Source organism: Gallus gallus, chromosome 9 (genome assembly GCF_016699485.2).
Source record: "Gallus gallus isolate bGalGal1 chromosome 9, bGalGal1.mat.broiler.GRCg7b, whole genome shotgun sequence".
Taxonomy (NCBI): Eukaryota; Metazoa; Chordata; class Aves; order Galliformes; family Phasianidae; genus Gallus; species Gallus gallus.
This window is the reverse complement of record NC_052540.1, coordinates 15,434,986-15,456,526: the sequence shown is the minus strand read 5'-3', so window position 1 is coordinate 15,456,526 and position 21,541 is coordinate 15,434,986. Positions and strand designations below refer to the sequence as shown.

Genomic DNA, 21,541 nt, shown 5'->3' with positions numbered 1-21,541 from the left:
CAGGCCTGGTAAGTGCCCTGGTGTCAGGGCTTGTGTTGTCATTCCCTGCTGGTTTCACTGCACAGCACGTTGAGTTTAAGACTCAATGACTATTCCTGACTTGATATGTGTATCTTCTGTTGTGACCTATCTCAGGTGTGTCCTAACTGAAGATACTAGTCTAAGAACATCTCAGCATGTAATAGAGCCTACCCGAGCAAGTCAGAAGCCAAATCTTCAGGCTGTGCTGGTATGATTGCTTAATGGGGAGTTGGCTCCCCAGCTTGTCCTCAGAGCACATGAGGTGCTAGTTCTGTAAGGCAACTTACAGTTGAGGCTGACCAGTATCTTTCCTTCAACAGGGATCTGCTGTTGGTATGCACGAGCTACGCAGCTCCAGTGCTGGATAAGAAGTATACAGGCTCAGATCCAAGTGGATCCCATGTCATTTGTTTACCGGATCATGAGTGTTCTTCTGAATGCAAAACAACACATGGACTCATGTACACTAGAAACCTGAACGGGGGCACAGCTGCTAATCAGATGCATACACAGCAGCTGCTGTTTAAAAAAAGCCTGAAATGAATGTGACATGACCAACAGTGTATTTCTTGGACTGTTAGAATAAGTGGGTTTTCCAGGGCAGAGGTTAAACTGTCTTGCCTCAATGCTGATGTTCCCTAGAATTCAAGGGCAAGGTCAAATAAATAATGTTCTTGGAATAAACTGATATGTTTGTCCTCAGCTGGGACTGTGCAGAAAAATGCTCAGTGTTCAGACTCATCACAAACATACCTACCATGATCTTGTTTGGCTATAGTCTAGATATTGGCATCAAACACTACTGAGAGACTGCTGCTCTAACTGGAGGATTCATAAGCTCTGTCTGGCTTTGAAATCATGACTCAAGTACTAATACAACTTCTGCTCATATTAAAAAAAAAAAACAAACACCACCAGAACTGTGGAGCTCTTGTATAATGTCACATTGCAGTGTGTTGGAGTGAATGGCTGGATTTTAAGCTCTTGAATCTCTGTACTTTTGTGGGAAGTCAGAATATAATAGTTCTTTTTTTCTTAAGAGAAAGGCAGCACAGCTGCACTTCTAGGTGTGGATATATGGCTAGTGCTGTGAAGAGCTGTTCTTCCCTATGGCAGAAGCTGAGAAGCTGGCAGAGACCTCTGCTTGTCAGGAGGTAGAAGAATGGAGGCCCTCATTTCTTGCCTTGGTTCACTGCAGCAATCTTGGAAGCACTAACTAGACTTTGTAGACACTGGAAGCTCTCTGATGGCTCCCTCCTTCTGGTGCTGTGTGAACTCTGCTGCTGCCTGTACTTTGTGATCAGTGCATGCAGATGTCTAAAGGATGAGTGGCTCCTTCCTCAAAACCAATGCCTGTTTCTTGCTGTTTCTTCTCCTGGGAGATGTGTCATGGATGAATGATGCACCAAACTAGTCTTAAAAAGCTCATGTTCTAGTCAGGCAACATATTATATAGTGTTCTACTTAGAGTAGGCTGGGAACCTAATGCTGCAAATCATCTTAATTCTGTAGATCATATACTGCATCAGATCCAGTGAAAGGAGAAGAGGTCAATTGCTGTAATGGAATACAAAGGCAAAAGAACACTTGCTGCTTTACCAGACAATAGCAAATGTTTTGCAGTCCCACGCACTGACACTAATGCCTCATTTTCAAATGCTCTTAGGTCTGGTGACTAGGACAGCTGTACTTTAGCAATGGCTTCTGCTGCCTGTAAAAGTGGTGTGTTAAAACCTTGTAGAGCTTTCATCTGGGGATGTTAAAATTTCATTTAGTGGGTGGCATCCCTGCCCACGGCAGGGGTTGGGACTAGATGATCCCTTCCAACCCAAGCCATTCTGTTATTCTGTGATGTGCTTGGGGAGAGTCAGAAGAATTGCTGGGAAGGACATGCTTCAGAATGTTGCTTCCTAGACTCTTACTTCAGTTCTTAAGCTAGCTGGGATCAGTTGGCCCTGTTCTTCCCAATGAAAACTTCCCATGAAAACTAATAACTAATCTTGTTTTGAAACAGCAGTCCTTTAATGATCTCTTAAAATATGAAGGTTTTGTTCAGCCCAGAGTCCTAATGCAAAGAATGTTCTAAGCTTCACTGAGCAGGGCTGGTAATCACTGGATTCAGCATTTCTCCATGTGCTGGCCTAGTCCTCAGCTATACTGTGCTTAGCTTCCCACTTGCCTCATCTTACTGGGAATTTGAATGTAGGAGTGGGGAGGCCTGCTGAGCTTTGCCTTGTAAATGGGAGTGGTGGGAGTTCTTGTTCTGCTGTATTGCCAACTTGGTTCTTTACTGCTTGAATAAATGAGTTTTAACTGTAATGTTAAATTAGCCACAGTAGCTTTAATATTCAATGTCAGCTGCAAGCACTAATGAATAAAACTGTGTCTGCTCTAGTTTGCTAGAAGCTCTCTAGGTAGAAGAAGAGATTTTCCTCCTTCTCTGTAGTGATCTGAGCCCTGGAAGATCTGCCTTGCAGAAGATGGGACGGTGATTGTTTGGCTGGTGGGATTTGATGCGCATATCAACTGCAAACAAATCCAGTTCTCTCTGCAAGAAAAGTAATGGATAGAAAAGCTACTTTGGCCTTTAAACTTGTCTGGTTTTGCTGTTGTCATCTGATGCTGCAATTTGCAAACCAATAAATTGCCACAGTCTCTGCTAAATGTGAGATTGCCTGTGTGAAGGGCTGTGACCTTGCTGGTTTTTTCATATCTGCAGCACAGCTGCCTCCTTTTTCTTCACCTGCTTCATCAGCCCTGCCAAAATAAATGCCCTTGTTCCCTGCTTAGGAGGAAATGTCTATAAAAGCTGCTATTTCTGGCTCTGCCTTGCATCACTGTATGTGCTTACCATCACTGTGAGCAGTTTGTTGACCTTGTATGAGGAAATGATGATTACATCTGCTGGTAGGGTTTTGTTCCCTGTAGTTTGCACGCAGTCAGAGAGGGGCAGGTGTGTAGTGATACTACCCCAGAGTATTCTCAGCAGCATACAGCAGAGGGATGATAAACTGAACTGGGTTCCTCAGTGATTTTTCTCATTGTCTGCTGAGCTGTATTAGCCTGCCCCCAGGTGTGGCACAGCTTCACCAAATGCCAAACACAGAACCATTTCTTTCTATTAGGAGCTGCCTGTGATTTCAGGGATCTTATTTGCAGACCACCAACTGTTAATCAGGTACGGGGTAAAGTTCTCTGTTGCCCTTGTCATGTATTTAGAGAGCCATGATATACTTCTGTGAGTTTAATTCTTCCATTTGTAGTCCATTTATACACGTGCATTGGGTGGAGGGCTTTACTTTCTAAGTGTCCTGGTTGTTCTGTTGTACGAGTGATCCCTGGTCGTTCCGTAGTTCTCTCTCTGTGTGCCATTCGTGACTATGGACCTCTCATATACCTGATTGTACAGGCCCCTGTGAGGCAGTGTCCTGGTCTGCTATCAGTTTGTTTTTCCAGCTTTCTGAGACAAATGTGTTGAGCTGTTTCAGAGTCCTTACTTATTTTTTGGTGAGTGTTTAAGAATACTAAAAAATGCAGTGTCTTGCAACAGTACTTTCCTATTAAATGCTGTCCTTGCTTGTAAGTGCTGAAAAACGTTATATTTATCCTGACAAATTGGATGTTTTTGATTTTGGGAGTCTTGTTTTGGAATCCTAGGCCCTTCTTGTGTGCTCTGAAAAACAGTGATGGTACAAATAGCCTGCAGCATAGCATACTGTCAGCAAAATAGGATGCTTGAGCAGATCTGCCTGGGGCTTTTGCAAATGGATGGTGTAGCAAACTGGCTGTGAATTTCTCTGCAGTATCTGAATGTGTTGGTGCAGAACTTCCCTCTTCTGCAGAGTCCTTTGAGACATCTGTGGCAGGTCTCATATTAACGCTGATTGGGGTAGATTTGGTAGGAAGGTGAGTTGGTAATTTAATAAGAATTGAGAAGCTTTTCAATTTCAAGTGTTAGATATTTTGGGGTATCTCACGTGTCAGAATGTTGTAACATTCTTTTGTCGTCTTATTCTGTTGTCTATTTTTGTAATCGCAGCTCTAGATTTGGATTATGCTCTTTAAGTCCGGGACCATAGGCTGCTGACACCACGCTTAGGCAGCATTTAAGCACTTGGTTAAATAAATAAAGGGCAGATTTATGCTGTCGTTATCAATTTCCTGTTCTTGTCCTTCACGCAAATGGGAGCTAATTGTGTTAATGTGTTATATGCTTAAGTGTTAATGTAATACAGGCTGAGACTCACATCAAGTGGTAGCACTTCTAGCACAAATTATATAACAGAGGGTTAGGAATCAAATGCTTGCTAATGATGACTATTTAAGGCTTTGGAGGTCTGGTGTCTTTAGTAGGCTACAGGGCAGTTTCAGAGGAATAAAATAACTTTGCCCTGGCAAGACAAGTGGTAAGGGTAAATGTGGTACCTTCAGGGGACTGGGGGGTGGACTAACTGAACGTAACCATTTTCTGGTATCTGTGTTTGCAAGACAGGAAGATTTCTACCAGAGTCCACGAAGTATCTAAATTTCAAAGAAGCAGAAAGCAAACAGATAACAGGGCTCTGCAATAAATGGTCCATTAAGTCATCAGATCCAGTAGCGAGCTCTTTGCAAGTGAAGATAGCAAGCTTATCTTCTACTTTTGCTACATGTAGCTTCAAAATATTTGTTTGAACTCTACGAAGTTTTGACTTCTCCGTATCACCACTGTTTACTTTCTCCTGTTAGATTAGATTTTAAAGGCTGCATTTTACCGAGGCTGTGGGGAGACTCTCCTGAGATAAATCTTGTGTCATAAATGCTTGTTAATCAAGTTGCTGAGCCATGGAGTAGTATGGCTGGGAGCAGATAGAATTACTATCTTTGTTCCCTTTAGTTCAGAGAGAAAGAGAAAAAACGGGGCATGTGATAAAGTACATACCGTTCTGCATAATATGTATTTTTCCTTTGATCCCACCTAGGGTGTTTCTGAGGAGAGTTTAATAGGATTCTGAAAATAATCTGACTTTTCTGAGGATAGAAATATCTACCTTGTACTAAGAGGGTGCACGTTCATCAAGAACGTATGTCTTAACTTCACTGCACAACCCAGTCATTGATTCCTGGGATTTATAGAGAACTGATGTAATAACTGGTATTTCCTTTCCCTGAAACTTTTGATCCTGTGACAACATTCAAGATTAATCTCTCAGTTTATCCTTTGAATACACAAACACGTACTGGTGCTAATTTATTATACAAATGCAGCATTCTATTGCAGATCTAGAATGTGTGTGCCTTTCATGACTTTGAAATCTGTCCTCTACAACATCTCGGTAGCAGCAGTTGATGTTTCAATGACTTGAAGGAAGAGATGCACAGTTGCTGGATTCAGGAGTTGTGCACTTCAAACACGGCTTTGAATTCTGACTCTGCTGTCTTTCTTGTGAAAGCAGATTGAGTGCCAGGATGCCTTGGAAGCAGCTGCTCGCGCGGAGGGGCTTCCACTGGATACCTCCGTGCATTCCCAGCTGAGAATGCTGGATGAAGAGCATCACAAGGGCAAATACCACCATGGCCTGAATGCGCTGAAACCCATACGGACTACTTCCAAGTAAGTCCTTAGGCTGCAGAAGAACTGATGCAGCATTTGCTTTTCAGATCTTATACAAAATAGGATTGCAGCTGTAGGTCTGCTGACTGGTACTGAAAACATTAGAATGTGTTCAGCCAGTATGACCTGCATGGGCCGTTTGGAACTCTGAGTGCTTTGGATAGGGGAGGCTTTGTTTTTCTCAGGGCTTTACAATTCTTTTTTCTTTCCGTAGACTCCTAGAATCCTTAGAGTTGGAAGGGACATCTAAAGGTCGTCTAGCCCAACTGCTCTGCAATGAACAGAGATATCCATGGCTAGATCAGGTTGCCCAGAGACTTTTCATTTGTTTCTGATTTTTTTTTTCTTTTAGACACCAGCACCCTGTTGATAATGCTGGGCTTTTCTCCTGCATGACCTTCTCCTGGCTCACTCCTTTGGCCCGCAGAGCATACAAGAAAGGGGAGTTGTTCATGGATGATGTATGGTCTTTGTCAAGGCATGAGTCTTCAGACGTCAACTGTAGAAGGTAGAAACATCTTCTCTGTGGTTCTTTTGTTTCATCTTTTTTTAATAAGTTCACAAGCAATGAAAAAAATTGTGTTGGTAAAAAAGCCAGGCATTGATGCACTGCTTTTTGTCCCCCTCTTTAGTACTGTTTGTACTAAACATAGGTATCTCAAGATGCAGAGATTTCTCTTACCTCACAGGATATACCATGCATTTATTTACCTTGAAATTATTATCGAATTATTGTTGCTCTGAGCTAGGAAGCACTTGGAGTTTTCACAAAGTGCCTGTGAGCTTGTACCTTCTTTCATGCCAGAGGATTCGTAGCATGAGACATCTGTTTCTATTAGGCTGGAGAGACTGTGGCAGGAAGAACTGAAAGAAAGCGGGCCCGACGATGCTTCTCTCCGGAGGGTTGTGTGGATTTTCTGCCGCACCAGACTCATCATTTCCATAGTGTGTCTGATGATCACGCAGCTCGCGGGTTTTAGTGGACCAGTAAGTAATATCCATCCTTTTTTTTAACAACCCCAGAGGGCTCCATCTCATGGCCAAGTGCAAAATATTAAGGTTTCACTGCAGAGTCACTTAAATGTTTTGACTAGCTAGAAATTTCGGGGTGAAATTCCAGAGTGTTACGATAATCCAAGATAGGTTTCCTACAGCTGGTGTGGATCAGTTGCTGAATACCGAGGCCAAGTTCTTGGAAAAGGGAGGGGACTTTTAGATACCTTGGAGGAAATGCGCACCTGTTTTTTCTCTTTGCTTTTCAGTATAGTTTAAAGTTATTCCTTAACTGACACATGATCTTTTTGCATAAAGTTCTTATGTGCAGGTCTTTTTATGTTGTGTTGCTTTTTCCTTTTGTTTTGAAATTCTGTAAATTTATCTTGCAATGAAACACAAATTTTAGATTATTGGCATTAATAGCACAGTCTTCAAGAGGTGGAACCAAGCAATTTTATTAGAGTGCTACTTAAAAAACGATATAAGCAGATCTGGTCAGACAGGTTTCATGTAGAGTTCATGTTAGAGTATGTTATTGCCTCTAGGAACTGCAGCAGTTTGTTGCTATGGGTCGTAATGAAGATAACAACATATGGGACTTGGCATTCACAACATCTTTGTCACCTGTTTGTTGCACATGCTGTGCAGATTTGCAGTTGAAATTTTGACTAAATTTATTCTCTACACATTTCCCTTGAGGAGTAGGAGCAGTATTACTGCTAGTAGTACACGTTTCAGTGTGCTGGTAAGCTGAAGGTTCATTTCTGGGGTAAGTACACCTGGGTGCACTGTTAGGTGGAATGTCTTTTTAAAAATGTTTTCCAGCTTTTAATGTCTTATCAAAATGTTCTTCTGCTTTTTATCCCTTTTTAAAGTTTGCCTTCTTTTATGTAAAATGAATAACAGATGTTTCTGTGGTATTGTTTTCATGGTAATAATTTGTCTCATCTTAGCTATAAAATGTGCGAACATACCGTGGTAATTAACAATATATCATGATTAAGATTTTCACAGCACTAGCTTTCCCGAAGAAGAGCTTCTGTCATTGTTTCACTGCAGGGCTTTAACAGCTGCTTTTATGTTTAGTAACAAACTTGCAGCAGGGTGTTCCCTAATTTCTGTAGTGTCATCTCAATTTCTCTCAGCCAAACTGCTGAATGAAAGTGGGAAGGGAAGGGAAACAACAGACTTGACAAGGCTGGGAGCTACGACTGCCATTGATGTTCAATTTGGATAATTTAAAATTATCTGTGGACATTGCCTGTTTGCAGACAGCCTTATTCATTTCTCTGAATAAGGAGCGATACCCTCTTACTTCTAACATTTGGCATGAAAAATGAGTCTTTACCATCCCTCCTCCCTGTTTTTTTAATGGCTCGCCTCATGGATATGCCTGTGCTGTCTCCTCTGGTACATTAGTGCTTTCTTGTGTTGTTATGCCCTTTCAGTCACCTGAAGGTGAAAAGGGAGATCAGGAAAAGCACTTGACTGGACCTCGTATATTGGTGAAAACTGGCAAAATGGAGTTAAACAATTATATTAAACTTCAAAAACTTGGGGTGTCCGTGACCTTGAGATGCCAGCCAGCAGCTGCGGCTTCGCATTGAACATTGTGATGGTTATAACCAGAAAGGCCTCTGTCTTCTGTTTCAGCTGATACCGGATCCTTCAAGGGTCTTGCTTTTATTTTATTTCGTTCATCTGGCACAGTATCGAAATCCATCAAATGGTCAGATAGCTGCATGTGTCAGACTGCCTTGTCATAACCATCAGAATGTATGAGTATGGGTGATTTTTATCTCCCAAAAATATTCGCTGCCATTTAATCAGCTGCTGGAACTTCACATTCGGATGGAGGAGCAGAGAAGTTTTGTTTATGACTGAACATAGTTTAACTCCAGGTCTGAACATTGTACCCATTTGCAACTGTTCAGAGCTATTCTTCCTGTTTGGGAGATGGGGAAACTTGCCATCTTAGTGGAGTACAGCTTGACAGTTTGGTCAGTTATTGGAGGGGGGAGTGGTAAGCTGGTGGAGGTAAGTTTCCCATTTCCCAGTTGGCTCCAGTTGCAGCCCGCCCCGTTGCACGCTGGCTGCGGTGGGGATGCCTGCGCTGCAGTGGGACCAGTGACAGAAGCTGTTCTTTAGAATTTTCAGGATGGCTGTTTTCTGCGTCAGAATGAGGCAGTCCTGCTGGGCAGAGCCAACGCCAAGAGCGAAGGTAAGGTAATGTTTATTCAATGAGAATGCTTAGACAGCCGAGCAGCTAGTACCATCTACTGCAGTCATAGTCACAGGAATCCCTTTTTCCCATTAGATCGTTTTAAGTTTGTACTACAGCTCTCTTGTTTTGTAAATCACTTTATGCTGGATTCTTTTCATTAAATGAGTTTGAATTCAAGTATTCCGTGCTTATATGTAAATGTTAATTCTGTGTGACTTCTTTCCATTCCCTTTTCAAAATTCTTTAATCTGCTCTTTCCTCTTTCTTTCTTCTGGAAAAAAAAAATGGGGTATAATGTCTGGTCTCTATTTCATCATGGGAGATGCTGATTCTATAAAACAGTGCTGAAAAAAAATGCACTAAAAAGTTTTGGGAGGAATGAGACCCCAGGAAACATCTGCTATCTTTATACATCCTCTCTTGGAGACCTTCAGCAATGCTGTGGTGTGCGAGAAAAGGCTTGCAGTCTGCGACCATGCTGAGTTACAGCTCGTGAGGAAAAAGGGGGATTTTCACCCCGGTGCTCAGTGACTCGGTTGCATATGTTGGATTGAATACTGGAAAAAAAGAAGTCAGTAATCTTCTTAGTAACTGCAAACCAACTGTATGCAGTTGTCGTCCAAACAGTGGATGTAAAACTAAATCCAAGTAAGGAGAAAGTTGGAGTGCAATAGATCTGTGAATGTGAGCTCCTCACATTTGTTCAGGGATCGATATGTAAATTCTCTCAGTTGCCATTCTAGAAACCAATGGACATCTGGCTTTAATTCACACTTGTGAAAATGAAAGAGCAAAATTATTTACAGCATGTTTCCTTGGTTCTGCCACGCAGAATTATTTTCCTCAGAACAGATGAGTTCGATCTCCATTTTTTTCCTGTTATTTGGTGCTGGGCTATAGCTTTCAATACCTTTGCTGAAATAGTGAGGTTTTGGTTTTTTCCATCTCTCTTCAAACTATAAAACTATGCAGAACTCTTATTTACAAAACGTGATTTAGTCAAGAGGACTTCAAAGGACTGTGGTGGAAAAGGCTTCTCACATCTTTTCTTTGGTCTAAAATTTTTTGGGGTTGCTTTTCGTTGTGGGCAAAGGTAATTCTGCTCTGTGGTAGCACATCAAAAGCACCAGTATCTTAAAGCATCCTGTTGAAAAGCTGTCTAGGAAAACTCATTTTGTTACCTACGAAGCCTTACGGTAGCATACATTTTAAAGCAGATTTCAGAATTTGTGCAGCCTCGGAAGCCTCCCCTGTTGGCATCTGAAAATTTGACTTCCTTTGGACTTCATGAAAACACGCTGTTCTGTTCTTGTATTTTTATAATTGTGTATAGTTTCAATTATAGTTCATGTTAGAGGCTAAGACTGTTAGATATTAACCCTCCATAATTATCTTGTATGTGCAGATTGTATATTTATACAATTCTCTATCTGTTGTACTGTGTTTGTGAGATGTTACCGTTTAAGATGACGCTTTATTTCAAATAAAAACCTGTTGTTTCTCAGTCAATAGTATTTAATATTGCTGATGATTGTGAGTTGTATGATGTTATATTGTGCCATTGGACCACAGAGAGCTCGAGGTGGGAATTGGTGGTTCTGGGGGCTACGTTCTTTCTGCAGGTCATATTTGCAATGTGATTCCTGAGGTAAAGTGTTCATGTTTTTGGGGGGAAAGGGTACGGGGAGGGATTGAATGGTTAATTTGTTTTCTTTTCCTTTTTTATTTTCCCTGCCCCAATGATTTGTGGCGTTGCGTACCTTGTGCTTTCTGCTTGTTTTTTTCTTTACGATTAAACTGCTGATGTTTATTTCCAGGAATGTTTTGCAAATGTCCTTCTCACTCTTCCCCTCCACAACTGTAGGTACATTGTTCCTTTTTATCAAATAAGCACGTTTGAAGCAAACCAAAGATAAAGTAAAAAGGTCTTAATGTCACGTAAAGGAATGTTTTTTTTTTTAATGTGCTCAGCTGTATAAGTAGTGACTATATTTTAAAACTCTTCTATATGACAATGCATTGCTTTCAGCTAACTGACAGATTTATGTTAAGTTAGAAGACACGGGATTAGAGGCGTGCTGCAAGGAATGTGGTTTCAATTGAACTCTCTTAATAAATTTGACTCAGCACTCGGCTCTCAGCAGGGCTTTGTTACAGTGCTCCTTGTGTTGTCATCTTTTACTTCTAGAAAGAAGACGCTTTCTATTTCAAATGGCTCTTTTAAAAGCAAAGTAGCCTACTTATTTCTAACTTAACATAAAGTTGTTGCATGGTCCTCTGGGATGATGGGGTGTTCACGCAAGCTTGCATTTCTTCCTGTAGGCGTTCGTTGTGAAACATCTTTTGGAGTATACCCAACAGAGTGAGTCCAACCTGCAGTACAGCTTGTTTTTAGTTTTTGGCATCTTTATGACGGAAATAGTGCGGTCTTGGTCCCTTGCTCTAACGTGGGCCTTGAACTACCGCACGGGGGTTAGACTGCGTGGAGCTATCTTGACAATGGCATTTAAGAAAATTCTCAAGCTGAAGAACATCAAGGAGAAGTCTCTTGGCGAGGTAAGCTGCAGTGTCATGTTAGAAATAGCTGGGCGGAAAAGGGTATGCAGTGTATTCCTTGGAGAATGAGCTGTGCCTTAAATCTGTATCATCTGTTGCATGTATTTTTCAGCTCATAAATGTGTGTTCCAATGACGGTCAAAGGATGTTTGAAGCTGCAGCAGTTGGCAGTTTGTTGGCTGGGGGCCCTATCGTGGCCATCTTAGGAATGGTTTACAACGTAATTATCCTGGGCCCAACAGGCTTCTTGGGCTCTGCTGTCTTCATCCTTTTCTACCCAGCAATGGTAAGTTGAAAAGAGTTAAGACCCGCTTCATTTTTCTTAGGCCAGACATACGCATGGCTCTGAATAGAAGGTGTTGAAATGTGCTAAGTTGAGGCCGTTTTTGACACTGCATGTTATTGAAGGTATTCCTAAAGATAATATGAGAAACAGAAATTTGGAAACAGGAAACTCAAAGTGATAGAAAAAAAAAAAACCATGAAAATAGGGAAGCTGATAGATTGGACTTCCAGATAAATACTCATAGTTAAATTAAACTGCAGTGTTCAGGCGGAGGTTGGACATCTTGTGTATGGGGAGTGAACTTTACATGCTTCAGCCAAGAGCTGTCACTGTTGAGTTGAATGAAAGGTGTTGAGAAGTGCTGCATCTGGGAGGAGTGTGCTCTTGCTTAGTTGTTTCTGCTCAGCTGTAAAAGAAGCTCTTTCTGAGTTTTACTAATATTGTGTGATGTTACTTTTTGTTTCAGATGTTTGTATCACGCCTCACTGCTTATTTCAGAAGAAAATGTGTATCAACAACAGATGAACGCGTGCAGAAGATGAACGAAGTTCTTAATTACATTAAGTTCATTAAAATGTATGCCTGGGTCAAACCGTTTTCTCAGAATGTTCAAAGTGAGTTCACACAACTTATAAATGTATCCTGTTGTGCTGATGTCCCACTGCTTAGTACCTTGGTCTATCATCCTATACTGTGATAGTGTGTGTTGTGTGTGAACTCCTCTGAAAAATCCTCCAAATGCAGTTCCCTTATTTATATTTCTAGAAATTCGTGAGGAAGAACGTAAGATCTTGGAGCGTGCGGGCTACTTCCAGAGCATCACTGTGGGAGTGGCTCCCATAGTTGTAGTCATTGCCAGCGTGGTGACCTTTTCTGTCCATATGATACTTGGCTATGATCTTACAGCAGCTCAGGTAAGTGGTTAGTTAATTGCAGTGTTGAATTCCTTATTGTATTGCTACTGTAACTTTTCTGTTAAACCATTTATCTTCAGCCTGTTCTTTGTTCTGTGCCAATGTGGCCAGGCTGACAGAAGTGAACATCTGGTGGGAGCAACAGCAGCAGATGTAGTCTTGTATTTTGCACAGAAAATGCTCCATGCTGTTTCAGCCCTGACCTTCCTCAGGGCTGGTGTTAAGATGAGTGTGAATCAACGCTCCTTTCCACTATCCAGATACAACTTTGGGATGACTGGATGTTTCCATTTCACAGTGTACTTGTATGCAGCCAGCACAGATCTGTCCCCCCTTGTGACTTAAAACAGACTTTGAACACAGGTCTCCACAAGTAATAGGCTAGTGCAGAATTTGCCATCTGCTATGTTCTGTGAGCCTACAAATACTGAAGATGTCTTGATTTGTTACAAAGCTCTGTTTTCTACCATTCCAGAGTATGCTGAATCTTTAAAGGGTTATTCTTGGTCTGTGGGTCTTTCCTATGGCTTTAACTTTCTGCTATGGCACTTCAACCTTTAGAAGGTTGCAATTGTTTGTTCAGTGTATTACATCCAAATGTGATTCTTGTTTTGTTTTTAGGCATTCACAGTGGTCACTGTCTTTAATTCTATGACTTTTGCTCTAAAAGTGACACCTTTCTCAGTGAAGTCTCTATCTGAGGCATCTGTTTCTGTTGACAGATTTAAGGTAAGCAGACCCTTAGCTTTGCAGTTTTAACTGTAAGTGTGGAGTGTTGTATGTGTATAATAGATGCTAAGAGAACTCTTTGAGGACAGTGCTGTTTTGCCATATGAGGAGTTTTTTTCTGTATACTTAGCACTCCAGGTTATTGTTATTCTGCAGAGGGATAGAAACCCAGTCCAGGAAGTATTAGAGCCTAAAGACAGTACTGTGGTGGGAAGCAAAATAGACTTATTTAATGACTTCAGGATTTTGATGTTGGTCACTGTTGAAGGTGGAATATGGAGCTAGATGGTTCACAGAATAATAATTCTTGCAGTCTCTTTTAAGATTAGAGTTTTATTTGTAGTCATGAAGAACAGATTTTGTATTTCCAGAGTAAATTGGGGCTGAAAATTCCATTATACACGTTCCATTATATGAATAAATGTAGTTGTGACCTGACTAAAAAAAATCTATGGTAGAAAATTAAACCCAGATAACAGAAGCAATCTGATCTCGTCCTTCAACCCCTATGAATACACCATGTAGTTCAGTTTGAGCTCAGAAGGCAAGCCTTTATTTTGCTGCCTTGTAGACATTGGTGCACACTGATATTGCACGTTGCAGAAATTTTCATACAGGCTTCCACAAATGTTAAAAGATAGATTCTGTGTAATGCATTCATGGAACAAATCTAGATGTGGAAATTGTAGTCATAAAAGAATGGAATTCACAGAATGGTTGAGAGATCCCCTTTCTTCTGAGCGTTTTTGTTTAATCTTCTAATTGATTCATCCCAAATCAAGTTTTCCTAAGTACAGTTGTACTGAAGGGAATTTTTGGGGGAAGAGAAGAAGAGAGGAAGCTTAACTTGTATAAGGAGTGTAACACAAGGTAGGGATACTCTAATAGCACGTTGAAAATGTAAGTGATGTTTTGGCTCTGTAAATGGTATGGGCTTTCTTGTGAATATATGATTTGGGCAGAGCAATCTCAGGAATAAATAAGTCTGGCAGTTGAGAAATCTGTAATCACTAGGGCTTCTTAGTTCAGAACAGAAGTCATGTAAGATAAAGTGATTTACATTTTTAACTAAGCTGTGTAAAAAAAAAATCTTTTTCATCTGTATTGATTGTAAGTACTGATGGATGTGGTGGAAGACAGGATGCAATGGACTTAATGACGTACTTACTGTCAAGCAGCCCAGCATAGATCAGCTAAATTTGTGAGTGATGACATTCTCCCAGCAGAAGAGGTGAGGGATAAAGGCTGAAGATAAAAGTAATTCCATCTCCTTCTGTCATAAGCTGGCATTCAGGACAAGTCAGTCGCTTTCTGACTTGGTGACCTCTTCTCTTCAACCCATGCATTCTATTTGTGTGTTTTGTATCTGGAAATTACAAAGCTGCAGTTGTAAGCAGTCTGAATAGAATTAGACTGTCTCATAAAGCGCCCAGATCATTGCAGTTCTCTGAAAGTCTTAGTCTATCTGAGCACTTCCACCACATCCAGGAATGCCCCAGCCACTTAGCACGCCTGGAGTTAGTTTACACTAATGAGCCACCTTTTGCTCTTCAGCTTTCTCCCACTATATAGCCTGATGTGTTTTGCTGCGTGAGTGTGCCATAGGCTTGTCTCCCAGTCTTGATCAGGTGTCTCATCTTTACACCTCTCTCACAACTCCTATCAGAGTTTATTTCTAATGGAAGAGGTTCATATGATAAAGAAAAAACCAGCCAATCCTCACACCGCGATAGAGGTGAAAAATGCTACCTTGGCTTGGGACTTCTCCCACGCCAGCGTCCAGAGCTCACCAAAGTTGACCCCCAAAGTGAAAAAAGACAAGAAAGTAACCAAGGGCAAGAAAGAGAAAATGAAGCTGCAGAATGAGGGACAGCAAGCTGTGCTGGCAGAACAGAAGGGCCATCTTCTAGTGGACAATGATGATCATCCTAGCCCCGAAGAGGAGAGCAGAATCATCCACCTGGTTAACCTTCGTCTTCAGAGGACTCTGTATAACATTGACTTGGAGATAGAAAAGGTAAGAGAAAGGAGAAAACGTGAGTTCTTAGAAGGCCTCGTGTTTAGCTGTCCTTTGGAATAAAGAACGTGAAATGAAGCACATTGCTTTTGTGCACTCCTTTTAAATCCATGGCAACTGCAGAATCTGAGATGCAGTGTCTGATCTTGATATAAACAGCTGTACCATTTTAGCAAACTAGATCTTTGCAAACAGCCTATGAAACACTGCAGGATATATAGTCTTTATATCGTGGCTTTGCAATCTGTAGCCTTCAGTACTGTATCTGAGCTATTGAGCTTAAAAAAATCAGCAGAGAAGTGTAGGTGTAGGTGAGGTATTGGTGGATGGTTAATTCCAGCAGCCATTTGACAACTCTGTAGGATTTCAGCTATACTCTGAGCGAACATTTTAGTTGATTAAGTGTTCTAATAGAATGTAATGGTGGATTTTAATTGAAGAATGTGCAACTAATTCACTGAGAATTTTTATGCAGTAGAAGGACAAAGATTTCCAAGAAACAATTGGAGTCTTCATTCCAAGACAGGTAAAAGCATGTACAAACTCCAAGAAAAACTTTCAAATAATACATGGTATCTTTTAGAATACAAGAGCAGCTACATTCCTCCTTTTGTCCACCTATTTTTTAACAGAGGGAAGAAAAATAGTTTTTCTGAATCAGCCCACCCATTTTGCTGCAGATAAGTGCTTCATAGTGACTGGATTCTAACTTTTTCTTGGTCTCTGGTTCTTAGCAAATTGTACCTTATAGTCTGAGATTTCTAATGGACGTGTATTTCCTAAAATCTGCTTTTTTTTTCCCAGTCCTCCGCTCTTTGTTTTTTCTTATCACACTGACCAGGTGTTGTAAATCAGTGATATGAAACCTTTCATTTATCTGTGAATTTTTTCTTCTTGCTGCAGTCATGTCCTTATTCATTTTCTGACTATGATACACAGACTTTTTTTTTCTTTTAAATCTGAGCTGCCACCCACTGAAGACAGTGAAAGGACTTTGGAAACCAGACTCAGGAGCATCTTGGTGTATTCTGTTCAGGCAGGTCTTGGAACTTCTGGCTGAGTGCAGTATTCTCTGGGCTTGGGCTTCTATCGGGCTCAGTCTGAAGGAAACTGATCTTAAGAAACATTCCTTTTCACCTGTGGAGTTCCTCTGGCTTTAATCCACAGTGGATTAGTATTCTGTTTATATTTTTGGAGAATTAGAACATTGACTCACTTACATTTCTATTTTATCATTTTTCAGCTGTCATTACAGTCTGGCTTTAATCTCTGAGGTAAAAAGGTAGTCCTGAAAAAGATGGAGAATGTAAGTAATGAGTATAATGACTACCATACATATGTTGTTTTTCTGTCCAGGGAAAACTTGTTGGAATTTGTGGCAGTGTGGGGAGTGGAAAAACTTCACTTATTTCAGCAATTTTGGGACAGGTGAGATGTTCTCTTTTTACTTCTGCTCTTCTTTCTTATTGCCCATTTTGCTTATTTACACTGTGTAGGGGACTGTCTATAGATATGGCCTGGCATAATTTCATGGTTTTGAATTCCAGATGACCCTGTTGGAGGGTAGCATTGCAGTAAGTGGAACATTTGCATATGTGGCCCAGCAGGCCTGGATTCTCAATGCTACGCTTCGGGACAACATTCTTTTTGGCAAGGAGTACGATGAAGAAAGGTTTGTCAGAAATGTTTGCTGATTTTCATGAAAGCTTAGTAATTCTTGGCCCAAGTGAAGGAAAACTTAATGCAGAGTGTGCTGCTGTTAAAACCTACTACTGCTTTTAGAGATCTGTCTTTCAGACTCCTGTAAGATTCATTTAAGAGCCTGAATCTCTTGTGTGTGGTTGCTGTGGCTGATGGCTGTCACTGCTCATCTGCAGTGAGGGCTGTTCTTAATGCTAGAGTACCATCTGACCTCTGCTAGTGGCAGCCACTGTGGAGCAACATGGAAATGACATTTACTCTTGCTGTCCTGGCCTTGCCCTCTTTAAGTACACTAACTCCTGTTTGCTATGTTTGGGCACCTTACATGACCTTCTTCTAGTGGAGGCCACCCCTGGGACCAGTGCTAGCAATCCTTGAAAATAAATTGCCTCCTTACCTTTCTAGGACATGAGAAGTTGATAATAAATTATTATCCAAAGTTTTCTCTTGGGAATCCAAGGCAGATCATTTGCTTAAGGCTGGTGGAATGTCTGCTATTAGTGTAGAAAGTGAAATAATGCTGTGCTAGCTAGATACGTTGGGGAAAAGAAAACTGTTCTTATTACTTATCTAATCCATGTTCCTTAGATATAATACTGTGTTGAATGGTTGCTGTCTAAGACCTGACCTAGCCATCCTTCCAAATGGGGACCTGACAGAGGTATAAACTTTGCTTATAATAAACTACTTAGTAGTTGCAGGAAAAAAAAAATAGAATTTTAGTTTGCTGAACTGGAGTGAGGGGGAACATCATAATAATGGTATGCATATAAGCCAAGCTGCTGAATAAACCTTGAGCACCAAAGCTGTTGAGAGTAGTGCCATGTTTTTGGCTGAGAAGTTACCATTATGGGAGTTTTTCATTGTGTTGTAAATTCTGCTGCCTAAACAGGACCTATTTGAACTTGATTTAAAATAGCTAAGCCAAAAAGTACTGCAACACTTCAAGCATGTTAACCTTGAGTGAGACTGTATAATGCATTTCAGAAAGGTGTAGACACCTAAACTATAGAACGTATGTATAATACTATGGTGTATACGTGTATGTGCTATATATACAGACAAATATTGTGGTCTGCTTCATTCCAGTCATCTCTTGAGTTCTGAGTATCTGCATCACAGTGCCATAGAAATAAAATAACGAGCTTGTGTCTGTACAGATCGGTGAACGAGGGGCTAATCTGAGTGGAGGACAGCGTCAGAGAATCAGTCTGGCTCGAGCCCTGTACAGTGATAGGGACATCTACATCCTTGATGATCCCCTTAGTGCCTTAGATGCTCATGTTGGAAATCACATTTTTAACAGTGCAATAAGGAAGCACTTGAAGTCAAAGACTGTCCTTTTCATCACTCATCAGCTTCAGGTACTAACTACATCTCTCACGCTTGCTTTCTTGGACTCGCCTGTAATGCTGTCTAGTCAGTTACCTTTATACTGGAGATTCCTATGCCCCAACTTGTTATAGCACAGCTCTGTCTCTATAGGACAGAGTGTAATTTAGCTTTATAAACTAGCTTTGCGAGTGTGCACAGAGCATGATCTAATTCTTTATTAGACACAATGATAAAGACTTGTTCTTGCTTCTGTTTTCTGCAGTATCTTGTTGACTGTGATGAAGTGATCTTCATGAAAGAAGGTTGCATTACTGAACGAGGAAGTCATGAGGAATTAATGAATTTAAGTGGGGACTATGCAACCATTTTTAATAACCTACAACTGGGAGAAACACCACATATTGAGGTACTTGTTTCTGTATTTTAAAGCACTCTGATTTTTCCAATGAAATGGAAAAGTGAAAAATGGCTTCACGTGTTGGTCTGACCTGTGTGCTTCTGGTGGAATCATCTGTGCTTTATCGCACTGTATTTGCAATCACAGTTCTTAGAGAAATGCATGATAGAGAGGACTGTGCCAGTGAGCTCTTGAGTTGAACGTGAAAGAAATTGTTGTGGTGCTCAGAGAAGGAAGCTTCTTGTCTCCATTCAGCAAGACATACATTTAAATTTTCAGTTGTTTATCTTTTCTCACTTTCATCCTGTTTGTTTCTTGAAGTTATTCTTCGGAGTAAGAAACACAGGTGTGTCAGCAGCCTATTTTTTAGCTGATGAAAGAATCCTTACTCATAAGTTTCAGGCATTAAAAAAAAAAACGAATTACTCAATCTTTGAGATCCCTTCCAACCCCTGCAATTCTGTGAGAAGGTAGCATTGTGATAAGGGTACAGATCCAAGGTGCTCTGTGGAATTTTTTCCTGTGAGGTGTTAGTGACAGAAGCAAAGGAATGCCCCATACTACTCTGCATATCCATTCTGAGACTTGAAGATTATAGTTCTGCTGTTTTAAGATCAATGTAATGACAGTTAATGTGAGATTCTCCAGCCTGCATGCTTGGCTGACCTTTGCTGCCTCTCTATAAACACTAGCTCACAGAGAGAGCACTGATTTGCATTCCTTGCAGGATAAGAAGAAAGGGATGGCTGGATTCTCTGTGGTTTGATACATGCCAGGTGTTTCTTGTCATGTAAGGTGTAGGGAGGTGACTGATGCTGCTGAAGATGTGTAGGGGGTTCCAGTTAAACTCTGATAGTCACTTCCATTTTGTGGGAATATGGCCAGGTTTAGAACACCAGTTGTGTAAGCAGTTCAGTGTTTGGACATCTGATTTCTGGAAGCCTGACTTTGTCCTTAGGGATATTTCACGAGAGCTTTCCTAGAGAAGGACTAGAGAGAGCATTTGGGGAAAACAAAGCCTTTTAATAACATTGTGAGTTATTTTGCCAAGGGACATGGGGGGTTGTATCTCTCTGTCATAGAGGTATAGTTCTTCTACTGTGTATGCACGTATTTCCAGACCTGTTTAAAACTAAACCTTGCACACCACCAATACAGATTTGTAGCAGTTCAGTTCAATAGAGGAGGAGGATTGAATCCACCAGAGTGGGCAGGTGTCTGTAGTAACAGCAACATTTATGTCTCCCCTGAAATCAGTGCTATGCTATTGAAAGCCTTTATGCTTAGGAGGTAGCTTATTAAGAAGAACTTCTGGTTCAACTGTGAAAATGTAAAAGAAATTTATTCCTGGATGTTTTGTGTCACTGTTTTCCTACAGATTAACATAAAGAAGAATACAAACAGCTCACTGAAAAGACCCCAGGATAAAGGTACCAAAGCAGGCTCTGTGAAGAAGGAGAAGGTGGTGAAGAAGGAAGAGGGTAACTGCGTAATTAAGTTTTTTACTGCAGTTATTTCATACACAAATAAGCTCAAAACATTTGCTTTCAAACTTTATTATGAGTGTGCCTCTTAGGTTTTGAAAGCTGTCTCAAGTCCTGGTGGCTCATTGTGGTTGATGGGACTCAGGCAGTGAGCAAAGAGCACTCGTTAATTCATTTAGTGTTGGTGCCAGCACAATAATTAAAAGTTTAATCAGTCTGCTATGGATCAGATGCCATCGGTGCAAAGGAGTTCGCAGTACTCTGTCTCCAGTATCACCTCTCCTCTTATCTGAAGAGGGCAGTGTGTGTAGCTTGGCACTTGCACATTCCTAGGCAGTATGTGATGTTTATGTATGAAGAATCTGAAGGTCTGACCTTTGTTGTGGGGTTATCTGTTTAATGTTAACTTTGACCTTTAGCAGGATTAAAAGCCTTGGTGAGACTCGTAGTATTCGAGTCTGTGCCGATTAAGCTTTTTCAGACTTGAATGATTCTGCAGAAGAATTGTGTAACAAAATGGTTCAGTTTTCCAAAAAGTCACATGTTAAATAATGACTGTTGCTGAAAGCATTCTGTACAGTGTGGAAGCAACTTTTGTTTTTTGTATGTTCACAAACTCACAAAAGTTTTCATAGAGCAACTTTCCTCACTCCTCCTTCCTCCTCTTTTGTTTCATAGGCCAACTGGTTCAGTTGGAAGAGAAAGGCAAAGGCTCTGTCCCCTGGTCTGTTTATGGCATCTACATTCAGGCAGCTGGAGGCCCCTTTGCATTCCTTGTAATAATGGCACTATTTGTGCTGAATGTGGGCAGCACAGCTTTTAGCAACTGGTGGCTGAGTTTCTGGATCAAGCAAGGCAGCGGAGTAAGATAAATAGCATTTCTATTCTCTTTTATTTAATGGGTAGGGGAATTGCTCTCAGACTAATCCCAAGCAGTCCCAGGAGACCAAATGGGGCTTCCTAACTTCAGTAAGTTGTAAGGCTCCCCAAGAGGTGATCTTGCTAGAGAGTTCATCTCAAGAATGAGAACTCCAGTAATGAAAAAGATGTAATAGCTCATGGGGTTTTATACTGCCCTCTTGTTCCTTGTCTTGGTTTGTCAAAGAAAAGGAAGTGAAAATGTGAAAGAAGCCAACAAGCTGCAGGAAGAATTGCTAGTTTTAGTGCTGCCTTTTGTTTGAATGTGACCTTACATCTAGCAGGATAATCTTGTTATGGTTTATGGCTTTAAGTCAAATGACTTTTGGGAGTTGCTTTGAAGAATATAATGACTGAAGATTGTTTGGGA

At 40.9% G+C, this 21,541-nt stretch overlaps 1 protein-coding gene across 8 annotated transcripts in view; it reads left to right on the top strand.

The window, feature by feature from the left end:
• ABCC5 (ATP binding cassette subfamily C member 5) overlaps positions 1-21,541 on the top strand; it is a 39,920-nt gene that overhangs the window by 7,082 nt on the left and 11,297 nt on the right. For 4 of the 8 annotated variants that reach the window (XM_040705685.2, XM_004943392.5, XM_046898838.1 and 1 more), the window contains exons 3-18: positions 5,454-5,614; positions 5,967-6,122; positions 6,454-6,601; positions 11,157-11,390; positions 11,503-11,676; positions 12,143-12,290; positions 12,442-12,590; positions 13,212-13,319; positions 14,986-15,336; positions 16,693-16,764; positions 16,884-17,008; positions 17,626-17,698; positions 18,198-18,401; positions 18,635-18,778; positions 20,148-20,250; positions 20,932-21,116. In XM_040705685.2, the coding sequence (XP_040561619.1) occupies positions 5,454-5,614; positions 5,967-6,122; positions 6,454-6,601; positions 11,157-11,390; positions 11,503-11,676; positions 12,143-12,290; positions 12,442-12,590; positions 13,212-13,319; positions 14,986-15,336; positions 16,693-16,764; positions 16,884-17,008; positions 17,626-17,698; positions 18,198-18,401; positions 18,635-18,778; positions 20,148-20,250; positions 20,932-21,116 (2,535 nt within the window). Of the gene's footprint in view, positions 1-5,453; positions 5,615-5,966; positions 6,123-6,453; positions 6,602-7,178; positions 8,832-10,651; positions 10,699-11,156; positions 11,391-11,502; positions 11,677-12,142; positions 12,291-12,441; positions 12,591-13,211; positions 13,320-14,873; positions 15,337-16,692; positions 16,765-16,883; positions 17,009-17,625; positions 17,699-18,197; positions 18,402-18,634; positions 18,779-20,147; positions 20,251-20,931; positions 21,117-21,541 lie in introns of those variants that run through there. The other 4 variants (XM_422754.8, XM_025153502.3, XM_040705686.2 and 1 more) reach the window with 3 other exon arrangements.